Below are 11,977 nucleotides of genomic sequence, written 5' to 3'. Positions count from 1 at the left end.
AAATGTCAAATTTGCATCAAGTAAATACATTTTTAATGCAAAAAAATCAGTGACTTAAGTATTAATAGGCAAATTCCTTTAAAGATAGATTAAAGTCATGTGTATTTAAATATCCACTGCTGTCACTGCTTTGTCTCTGGTTCCAGTGTCCATGGCCTACAATATAATCATGAAAAAATTATGTTTGCTTGGAATTTTTCTATTTCAGTTTTTTTTAGAGGGAAAGAAATTTGACAGTTTATAATATATTTAAGAATTTTAGTATCAAACTGTTGAGATAGCTAGTATGTAAATGTTCTTTTGACAATATAATATCAATATTCTAATACTTGTATTAGTATAGTTTATATATTTAATTAGATAATGTATTTAAAATTTGTTAATTTTAAAGTTTATATATATATATATATATATAAAGGAGTGTAATCTAAACTTAATTTATTTACGCAGGCAGTCTTTGGGCACCTAACTGGGGTCCTCCATCAGTGATGACGTTTGCTGCTCCTCGGAAGATGTTAAAGCTAAAACTTAACTATTACCTTGTTTTTATTTTTTAAAATCCATGTTAACACATAGTTACAAATGCGTAATACACATTTTAAGCCACAAAATGATTCAAACTACATGTATTCAAAATTAAAAGGTAAGTTTATTCTTTATTAATTGGCTTTAAACAAAGCCACATGCTAGGCTAACCTCTGGAATCCTCCGTAGCTTTAATTAGCCACCAGACCGCTTTGAAATTTTAGCAGTATTAAGTTTAGTGTCTTAACAGAAATGTAATTTACACGATAAGATTTACGCTTAATTTTTTCATACCTCAGTTGATTGTTCCGCTAAATTCAGCTTAAAATCGAAGTACAAAGACGGCATGTTTTGTTCACAACAGTTCCTCAACAGTCTAAGCCTCCGCCCTTTACAATTTAACAATAACTTTGAATTAAACAGTATATGATATCCAGCCATGTGAGAGGAATTATAAACCTAATTGCAGTTAGGTTTATAATAAGCAGAGAGAAGCGACTTAGTACAAATAGCTAATGTAATTAACATAGGATTACATTGTGGCTGAACCTTTAAAGTTGACATGTATAGTTTTACCACTGCTTGCTTTGCTGAATTCCTTATTATTAAAACACACACACACACACACACACATATAGATAGATAGATAGATAGATAGATAGATAGATAGATAGATAGATAGATAGATAGATAGATAGATAGATATTCAGCTGGTTTAGCTCTTATAATCCAAGTCAGATGGTTGATCAAACCTACACAACATAGACACATGGGACAAGATTTTATAACTACACTCACTCTATGTTTAATAAATCATGTTATTCACAACAGAGCTTATAATGGACTGAATCTTATTTCTTGTTTTAAGCTTCAGGTCAGGTAGGCTTTGGTGGCTCAGCCATGCCTCAGAAACCCCAGAAAAACACTCAGACTGCTCACTACATCGAGCTTGGAGGTTACCAGTACTGGCCTGTCCTGGTACCCAGAGGAATCAGACTATACACTTATGAGCAGATCCCAGTATTTCTGAGGGAGAACCCCTACATCACAGATGGATACAGAGCCTACCTACCTTCCAGGCTGTGCATCAAAAGGTTAGAAAATTTCAGTACATGTTCAGAATTAAATAGTGTTTTGCCATGCATGAAAAGTTTATAAACAGCCATTGTGCTTTCTGGAGCTTCAACTTATTTGTGTTCAGAGATCCTACTAAAATAATCTGAGACCATTTTCAAATAACAGTAACAAATTAAATGCTTATTCTCCGCGCTGTTCTTCAGTTTATTCTTTACAAATAGTTTTCTGTATATATCCATTGACAAAGCAAGAGATTAGCATCTTTAGCTGTTGTTTTAAATGTTGCTCATTTCTTGTGCAGCCTCTTTATCCTGTCCAACGAGACTGTGAACATCTGGAGTCATCTGTTGGGTTTTCTGCTCTTCTTCTGTCTCGGGGTGTACAACATGGCCTCAGTGCTGCCAGCTTTCGGCGCCTCCAGAGAGGATTATGTCATCTATTCCATTGGACTCTTCTGCTTTCAGGTTTGAGTTTTCCTGTTAAAAGATATCTGGTTAGTATTTAGTAGCTGGTGGGTTGTCAAAGCTTTAGTAGCTGCTACATATTTATGCCATTGTTTGGATTAAAATGAAAGCTGATGTCATATTCCAGGGAATGATGGTGTCTCTCACCATTCAGCTGTTTTCAAAAGTTAACATCAACACACCTGACTTAGATTAATGGGTCCATAAAAGGCTTGGGAGAACTTGACAACAAGCTATAGGGGAGATGCACTTAGAATCAGGTGTGTTAGAGCAGGTAAGCATCTAAGGCCGAGAATATACTTGCTCTTAACAAAGCATATGTTTGTAGCTTGTGTATTTTGGGTTTGTTTAAAGTATTGTTTGAGCACATCCTCAGAGATTAACACTACATGCCCTACCCTACCCTACCCTAAGGGCAGAGTAGGGTCTGATTTGATTGCATGTCGCATGTTTGACAGTGGTATAAATTATAGAAAGTTTCTAAGACAAAACACAGCGTGCTTGGTTTTAGGTGCCTTGCAAACCATCTACAATACAGCTGCTGTTGTTTTTTTTTTGCCATGATATCAAAATTAGCCTGCTACTAACCTCCTTTGTTGTTACCATCTTTATTATTGTGTTTCCCTAAAAATTCAGCTACTCTATCTGGGCTGAGTTCTTTCATGCCCCCTCTAGTGGAATTTTTTGGTAATAAGTGTATTAGACAAGCAAAGACCCAAACGATTAGGCTCAGGACTGACCGAGTTGCATACGAAGATGCAAGATTAAATGTTCTCACCCTAAAATCTGCAGGACTGCAGCCCTTAAGGGCCGACGCTTGACATCATGACTTAAACAAATTAACTATTATGTGTTTGTTTTTAACACCACTGCCATTGATTATTAACTTTTTATGTTAATTAGTGCTGAGTAGTATGACCAAAATTATATATCATGTTTTTTTTGTTTTGTTTTTAAATAATACCAGTTTATACCATTTTCTTTGTGTATTTCAAGGTATTTTTTCCATGATGACTTGCCACTAACCACTTTTTCCACTGAGAGAATTAGAAATAGAATATTCTGTTTTTATGAGAGTTGTACATTATACAAAAAAAACAAACATTTTAATATCCACACTGTCTTGAGCTTCACCCTGAATTCGTTTTTCTCCACAGAACTTATCAGAACCAGGTTTTTGTATATGTAGATTGTGATGTCATTGGTTGTCTCCATCCACCTCATGTTTTTTTTTTTTAGTTGTAGGCGGTACCTCTAGCAAACATGTCTACCACTGACATCTGACTGTGTCCTCCATCTTTCTCAGTTTTACCTGAGAACGTGGAGGATGTTGATATTAGTTTCAGACATTCTTGGTTCTCCAAAGCATGTTTGCGTGTAAGGTGGTGAAGCAGATTGCTTAGTGTTGACACCTCCAGCAACAGCTTCAGCTCAAGATCATTTTCAGTAACCAGCTTTCTGGTCCACATCCGACCTTTAAAACCAAAGTATCTCCAGACAACAGATACATCATCATGTTAGCTTCAACGTCTGCAACAGCTTCACCTTCTGAACTTTCTCCGTCCATTTTCACCACTCACGATCTGCAATAACTCAGCTGCTCTGCTGCATGTTTAGTGGTGCAGCAGTGAAAAAGGTCCCCCTCAAACAGTTTCCTGCTATACAATGTCCCCATCATTGTTTAGGCTGTTTAAACTGATGGCTGTAAGACAAATTCATATAATAACAAAACAGAAATTTGTTTTTCTGTATGAAACAGTATAGCAAGCAGTGCTGTTAAAAAGGGTGGCATAAACTTGAGTGCAGCTTCCTTTCTTCTCATTGGAAAGAATGAGGAATGAGGAAAACCTTTACAAGCTAGCCTTCTGTATTCCAGCTCCGCTACTTTGCTTTTGTTGAAGAATGTGATGATTTAAATAAATCAGTGGGTATAAAATATGTTAAATCTCAACAGAAAACTTGTTGTTTTTAACAAATTCAACAGAAAAAGTCTTTACCTGGAATCTTTAGATGAGTTTAAAACTGTACGATTCTGGATGATAAAATGTTGCCGTGACTCCTGACTGCGTCGTGTTACCTGTAATCCTCAGCTGTGTATGCTGTGCTCAGCGGGTTACCACCTGTTCTGCTGCCATCGCTCAGAAAAGACCAGCCGCCGCTGGATGGCACTGGATTATGCCGGTGTTTCCATCGGCATCCTGGGCTGCTACGTCCCCGGAGTTTTCTACACTTTCTACTGCAATAATGTAAGTTAATGTGCACCTAAAAGTTTTTCTCATGGTTCTTCAGTCTCCAGAATATTTAAGGAAGTTTAGTGTTAAATAGAAGGGTTAATGACAGACTGGTGCTTCAGAGCTTTGTTGCATGCTCACATCTTTTACTAAATAAATAAAAAATATGCCATAGGAGATATGCCCCCTCTATTTTAATGGGCAGTATCTGCACATACATATTATAAGGGAGGGAGGGATATTTAAAGAGAAAAATAAAAATAATTCACACAAACTTGTACAAATTTAATCCACAGTTCAATTTTGGCTTTAAAAATAAAACTTTAATTGCATTTATGCTGCAAAAGAAAAGGGAACACATGATTAGTTGCAAGGCTCTGACATGTTTGGTTAATAAAACAATTGTTTGAATGAGACAAATGTTCAGAAAAAGTCTATTCAAAGTAAAATCTCTTCAGCAATTTTACATTTTTATATTATTATATTTACATTATATTATATTTACAGTATCTGTTATTAAAGACAGAAGTTGTCAGAAAATATAAATCTAGGAAAATTCTTTTTTATGGCTTTTTAAAATAGAAACTAAACGCCATTGGAAAAAAAAAATGTCCTTTATGCTTTCCGTAGTGATTTCATTGTTCGAGCACAGTTCCTCCACAACGCGTTTTCACCGAGAGCGCGCTTCCATCCATATGTGGAGGGGGCGGAGCTACAGGAAGCTCGACACAAGACCGGCAGACTGCTGGCATCCACTTGTCTTTGTCCTTTTACATCCTTCACTGGGAAGCATAAATGCTCCCAAACAGGATGTTTAAATGATGGTCTCCAGTTTCTGGTTTCTCCTTAAAACTGCTGCTATCCATAACGTCGCTAGGCAGAGGCTGTGCAAGGCATTTACTCTACGCCTCTGTTCCGTCCTGTAGTGGTGGGTGGTGTACTGGTATTTGCCTGGACTCACAGCAGAGGTGCATGTCAGTCTGAACACATGATAACATCGAAGAGCGTAATATGGCTAAATGATTTTAATAATTGTTTAATTGTTGATCACTATCTTTGTGAGGAGCTAAAAATTCAATATATTGCACATCCTTTTGTTCGATTGGACCTCCAGACTCTTGACCAGGTAGAAAGGAGGATGTGTGGAGTTTTATAGTTTATTATCAATAAGTTCAAACTCCTGAATCCAGGATAAATTCTTCCTGCCTAGAAGTGTCTATTATGATAATGTAAATGTGTTTCTCTGTGAGTTCATATATCATCACTAAAACGGTGGTCTGTGGAGACGTTTTAGTTCCGCATCCTCATCTTGAGAAGCAGTAATTGAATAACGTGATCCTCACATTGCGGCTCTGCTCATTGACTCATTGTTCCCAGTGAATAAGCAACACAACACCTTCGTCGCACTCTCCGTTTGGAAAACAGCCTCTGATGACACAAGCCAGTTTCAGCTCCTCATTCCAGCCGCCCACCATGTTTTTTTTTTTCTTCCCTTTACTCCTGAAATGCTTGGCCGGGCTCCGTCCTCCTCGTTTTCCCCCGCATGTTGGAAGCGGCGGGTTATTTTGCCCCCAGAACGTAGCTGAAATCTGCTCCAGCCCGAACCAGATGGCTGCATTCACAGAGCGGTCCGTCGCTCCTGTTCTCCACCATATGACGCTCACAAGTGCAGGAGCTGTCTCCGCGAAGCCCCCCTTCATTCTCCACCCTCCATGCCAAGACTGGGGCTCTGCTTCTGGGTGGCTCCACTCCAGTGGTAAGCCAAGTCCCTGAAGAAAAACAGATTTTTATATTTAGCCAGTCAAACTCGTCTCATCGTGGTGATTTTAGGGATGCAGATTTGTAAAAGATTGAGTCTGTGAGGAGGAGAAGAGATTAAAAAAATTTGGCTGAAGCAGAGCGAGGCCTTGTTCCGGGCGCAAATTTATTCACTGTGAAATTCAGCGAGACTCGTCACACGAGGACGTGTGACTGGACGGAGGCCTACATCCACACAAACGGCCAGAAGGGACGGAGACGAGGCTGTCCAGACTTTCCACAGCTACTTATAGAAGTTTAAATATCAGATACAGATCTGAGGACAGGTTTGCTGTATATCTGTGATAACAACTGAAGCAGTGGGAGACTTTTTTTCTTTTTAACACATGCAAATAAATATGGGAAATACAGCCAGAAAGACACTACAGGAAAATAAATGTCTTTTTTGTTTTTCATTCTCTCAGCCAGAAAAGTTAACACTTGCCTCTCTTTTATTGCCTGACAAGTGGCTTCTGATTTATGAAAGTGATAAAGAGATAGAAAATCCTCTCTGGAAAAACCTTTGGCTCCTATAGTAATGATGATTATGGAGAATTTAGCAGCTCGAGATTGTTACAAACTCCCTGAGGAGTTTGCAGAGATCAAATATAGTAGTAGAAGTGTGAACACAACATAAACATAAACTAGAATTTGCTGTGTGAATGTGGTCTGCTGAATGAACATCACCTGTCGTGCTAAAGTAGTGAAAGTCTTGCTTAAAATTGCTGAAGTCTGAGCAGAAGTTAAGATAAATTATTATTAAGACATTAAGATAAATGTCTATCCATCACTAAGCTCCTAAAACGGTTGTACAAACAGAGTGAACTGCCTTAATTACAAGGTGTTGGAAACCTTCCTCAGAGGTTTTGCTCCACATTGACATGACAGCATCACACAGTTGCTGCATCCATGATGAGAATCTCTCGTTCCACCACATCCCAAAGCTGCTCTACTGGACTGAGATCTGGTGAATGTGGAAGACGTTGGAGTCCAGTGAACTCATCGTCATGATCTAGAAAGCAGGTGGAGATGATCTGAGCTTTGTGTTATGGTGCATTATCCTGCTGGAAGTAGCATCAGAAGATGCTCCACTGTGGTCATAAAGGGATGGACATGGTCAGCAACAATACTCAGGTAGGCTGTGCTGGTTAAACCAGGCCACGTTGGTACTAAGGGGCCCAAAGTGGGCCAAGAAAATCTCCCCCCACCATTACACCAGCAGCAGCCTGAAGCGTTGATCCAAGGCAGGATGGATCCATGTTTTCATGATGTTTCCAGCAGATTCTGAGCCTAGCATCTGAATGTGGAGCTGAAATGGAGACTCATCAGACCAGCAACGTTTCTCCATCTTCTATTGTCCAGTGTTGGTGAGTGTGTGTGAATTGTAGCCTCAGTTTCCGGTTCTTAGCTGGCAGGAGGCACCCGGTGTGTCTTCTGCTGCTGTAGCCCATCTGCTTCAAGGCTGGACGTGTTGTGTGTTCAGAGATGCTGTTCTGCAGATCTTGGTTGGAACCAGTGCTGATTTTACTTCCTGTTGCTTTTCTATCTCCAACCAGTCTGTCCATTCTCCTCTGACCTCTGACATCAACCAGACTGTGTGGTCCAGACAACTGCTGCTCGCTGGATATTTTCTCTTCTTCAGACCATCTCTGTAAACCCTGGAGATGGTTGTGTGTGAAAATAAAATAAATACTCAGACCAACAACCATGCCACGTTCAGAGTCACTTGAATCTCCTTTCTTCGTCATTCTGATGCTCAGTTTGAACTTCAGGAAGTCGTCTTCACCATGACTATATGACCAAATGTTGCTGTCATGTGATTGGCTGATTAGATATTTGTATTAACAATTGAACAGGTGGATCTGAGTGTATGTGGAGCAGGATGTACAGCTCTGTGATTTTGGATGCCTTGAAAATGGCTGTTTTTACTGTTTTAATTATTATTATTAAGAGTGTTTGTATCTGTGTTTGTGGTGGGATCTGACTGGAACCCTTCTCTTGCTACAGTACTGGCGGCAGGTGTACCTGGTGACGGTCTTGGCCATGATCCTGGCCATCTTCTTCGCTCAGATTCACCCTCATTACCTCAGCAAGCAGTGGAAGCAGCTGCGCTCGCTCATCTTCTGCTCGGTGGCCGGATACGGCCTCATCCCCACCGTCCACTGGATCTGCATCACTGGAGGCTTCTCCTCTGAACTCGTCCAGGTGAGCACGCTGTGCACCAGGCACGATATCAGCTTCTCTTTACTGGTTTACTAGCACTGATATCTGAAGTCCAGTGTTACGTTCGTTCTGTGCTGTGTCTAAAGTTTTGTTAAATGTATTTTTCTGTTCAGGCTTTCGTCCCACGAATCCTCGGGATGTATGTCATCGCAGCATTAGCTATTATTTTCTATGTTTCAAAAGTTCCTGAACGCTACTTCCCAGGTGAGAACTACTTTATTTGACTCATCACCAAATATTGAAAAGGCTTCAGCCAAAATCTGAACAAAGTAAACACCAATCAACCATTTTTACCAGTTTTCTTCTGTGAATCACCATTTCACTCATCATCTTCCTGCAGGTCAGCTGAACTACCTGGGCTCCAGCCACCAGGTGTGGCACATGCTGCTGGTGCTGATGTTTTACTGGTGGCACCAGTCATCAGGCTTCATCATGGCGTACAGACATAGTCAGCCCTGCGCTGATGCCCCACAACACACATGATACACAGCTCAGCACAACACAACCTCAACTCTGACTGGAGGAGGTAATCATGCTTGTGTTTTTTAAATATTTGTATTTAAAATACTTAAAATATTTTTTTTGTTTCTGTCTGCGTATATATATATATATATATATATATATATATATATATATATATATATATATATATATATATAATATACAATGCACATTCACGTAAAAGAGAAAAAAACTCAGAAAAGGGAAAACAAACAGAAGCAAAAGCTTATAATGCCCACCCCCCAAATCAGTTTATCGAAATATAAAAGAAGAAAAATAGCTACCGTGACACATACAATAATAGAATTGAGAAAATAATATACACATGTTAATAATTTTATTCACATGATTCATAATATTTGATCACATTTGTCTTAAATATGTTTTTAAACCTTATTAAAGTTGTACAGTCTTTTAGCTCCTAGTCTAATTTGTTCCATATATCAACCCCGACAAAAGAAATACAACATTGTTTTTTCTTGCTTTTGGTTTTCTAAACTTATTCTACCCTCTAAGATTATACACGCTATCTAATTATGAACAAGGGATTTAAATTTGTTTTGTAGGTGTTTCCCCACACTTCAATAGCATACATCAGGTAAGGCAATACTAAGGAACAATACAAGAAATATAACGTTATTTTATTTAGAAACTCTTTAACTTTGTGTAACACTGCCAGTGATTTAGACAACTTTGCTCTAATATGATCGATATGTAGATTCCAGCTTAACTTACTTTCTATTGTTACCCCAAGAAATTTTACATCATTCACTCTTTCGATTTCTTATAATTTGTTTTCAATTTAGTTTTCACATTAACAGCTAAATTTTGAATATGATACATTTGGTTTTCTTTAAATTCAAACTTAATTTGTTTGAATTGAACCAATACTTTAGTTTATTTAGTTCATTTTTAATTGTGTCCATTAGTTTTTTTTAAATCTTTGCCAGAACTAAGGATATTAGTATCATCTGCAAATAAAATGAAATGCAATGTTTTTTGATACTAAGAATAAATCATTAATATAAAGAATAAATAACAAAGGACCCAACACTGATCCCTGTGGGAGACCAGTGGTCATTATCAATGTAATTCTCTAAGTAGCTCTTAAGCCAGGAGATAGCCACGCCCCTGATTCCATATCTACACATCTTTTTAAGTAATAATTCATGGTTCGCTGTATCGAAAGCTTTAGTTAGATCTAAGAACACCCCTACAGTATATTGTTTATTATCAACTGCATCAGATATTTTTTTCCACTAGATCAGCAAGTCGTAGTCGTATCAGGTCTGAACCCAGATTATGTTTTACAATAAAATCATATCATCTATTATGAAATATTTTTTCCAGTATTTTTGAAAATTGTGATAATAGGGAAATCAGTCTGTAATTAGAAAAGTCATATTTGTCCCAGCCTAAATAGGGATAACCTTTGCATTCTTCATCTTTTCTGGAAACCTGCCAAACTGCAAGGACTGGTTACAGATGTGTGCCAGTGGTTTGCTATATACTCAATCATTTTTTTTAATACTGACATATCCACTCCATTCCAGTCTGCTGAGGTTTTATTTTTGAATTATTTTAACAACTGTAATTATTTCATTTTCATTTGTACCCTGTATAAATATAGTTTTCTCTAAATTTGTTATTTTACCTACAATTTTATCTACATCATCTTGATTAGAATTTATCTCTTTTGCCAAATTTGGCCCAATATTAATAAAATATTTGTTGAATTCATTTGCAATATCATTGTTCAGTTTTATTTTCTTTTGTTAAATAATTTGGTAAAGTAGAACTATGACAGCCCTTTTTTATTATCTCATTTAATACACACCAAGTATTCTTGATATTTGATTTATTTTCTTCCAGTATATTATTATATTTTTTTACTTGATCACATATTACTTATTAATTAATTCTTATAACTTTTATATTTTTGTTCCGTTTCCTGAGTTCTATTTTTCAAAAAATCTTTCTACAACTTATTTTTCTTTGTACAAGCTTTTTGAATCCCCCTGGTTAGCCATGGCTTTTCAGCATATTTATGTCTACCTTGTGGACTAAAGGATAATAATGATATTCAGAAAACTTTCATGAGCCATGTTTACATCCTCTACATAAACCTCATCCCAGGTCTGTTTAATTAAATCAACCTTAGATTAATTTACTGCTTCTTGAGTGTTTTTTGTCTTGAAACTACAATAGTTTTACTTGTGGTAACTCTTGTAGGCCTCTGTACTATTGTAAAAACAGGTAAATGGTCAGATATGTCAGCAATTAAAAGTCCACTTAACACGTCACTGTCTACAACATTAGTAAATATATTATCAATCAATGTTTTACTGTTTCTAGTTATGCGAGCTGGTCGAGTGATTGATGGATACAGTCCTAAACTGAACATGGAATTAATAAACTCTGTATTTACATTTTGCATTTGAGGATTCAACAGATCAAAGTTAAAATCCCTGCAAAACAAAACCCATTTTTCTGTTGTTTATACCATCATACGTTTAATTATTTTTTCCCTAAACTTTTCAATACAGGATCCTGGTTTTCTATATATACAGCTAATTATGACAGTCTTTGATTTTTCCATCTCTATTTCCACAGTGACACACTCCATAGTTTTAATAGTATTAATATATGAATTAATTACCAATGACATATTGCTCACCGATTTGCTTGTAAGATTTTGATCAATATAGAAAGCACCCCCCCCCCCCCCCCCCCCGCCCTTTTGTATGTACGTATCACTATCAGTACGTATGTGTATAGATATATACATATACTTGTATTTTTTTGTGTAAATATACATGATTGTATAGATGTAAAATAACCAGTTTTTTCTTCTTTTTTTTTTTGACCAAAGACCTTCAGTTTCACCAGATGACCTTGTTCTCACCTGAGAGTCTGATGAGGGAGGAGACCAGCAGCAGTTCTGCAGACTTTAATCAGACCAGGATGTGATGACCTGATGCTTGTCAGACGAGCATGAACATCAAATGTCTGAGCAGTTATAGGAGAACTGACAGTGGATAGTTGTTACCAACAGAACCCTGAAGACCTGCAACATTTATTTCACTTTACAGAAGATTTATTTACTCATTTTTCTTCCTCTAGTTGGCATGTTTATTTTTCTTTTTTTAGATTCTTTCT

The 11,977-nt window shown here is 37.3% G+C and overlaps 1 protein-coding gene across 1 annotated transcript in view; it reads left to right on the top strand.

Annotated features, from left to right (window-relative positions):
• The first annotated feature begins 478 nt into the window (after positions 1–478).
• Positions 479–11,977, top strand: part of paqr3a (progestin and adipoQ receptor family member IIIa) — a 12,679-nt gene continuing 1,180 nt past the window's right edge. Inside the window, exons 1-8 of the mRNA XM_041998351.1 lie at positions 479–643; positions 1,394–1,619; positions 1,904–2,066; positions 4,157–4,312; positions 8,102–8,299; positions 8,431–8,521; positions 8,658–8,843; positions 11,691–11,977. The exon at positions 11,691–11,977 is cut by the window's right edge and continues 1,180 nt beyond it. Coding sequence (XP_041854285.1) covers positions 583–643; positions 1,394–1,619; positions 1,904–2,066; positions 4,157–4,312; positions 8,102–8,299; positions 8,431–8,521; positions 8,658–8,800 — 1,038 coding nt within the window. The 5' untranslated portion in view covers positions 479–582 and the 3' untranslated portion in view covers positions 8,801–8,843; positions 11,691–11,977. The remainder of the gene's footprint in view (positions 644–1,393; positions 1,620–1,903; positions 2,067–4,156; positions 4,313–8,101; positions 8,300–8,430; positions 8,522–8,657; positions 8,844–11,690) is intronic.

The sequence above is a fragment of the Melanotaenia boesemani genome, chromosome 11 (assembly GCF_017639745.1).
Source record: "Melanotaenia boesemani isolate fMelBoe1 chromosome 11, fMelBoe1.pri, whole genome shotgun sequence".
Classification (NCBI taxonomy): domain Eukaryota; kingdom Metazoa; phylum Chordata; class Actinopteri; order Atheriniformes; family Melanotaeniidae; genus Melanotaenia; species Melanotaenia boesemani.
Note: the sequence above shows the minus strand (reverse complement) of the source record. Positions and strands in the feature narration are given on the sequence as shown.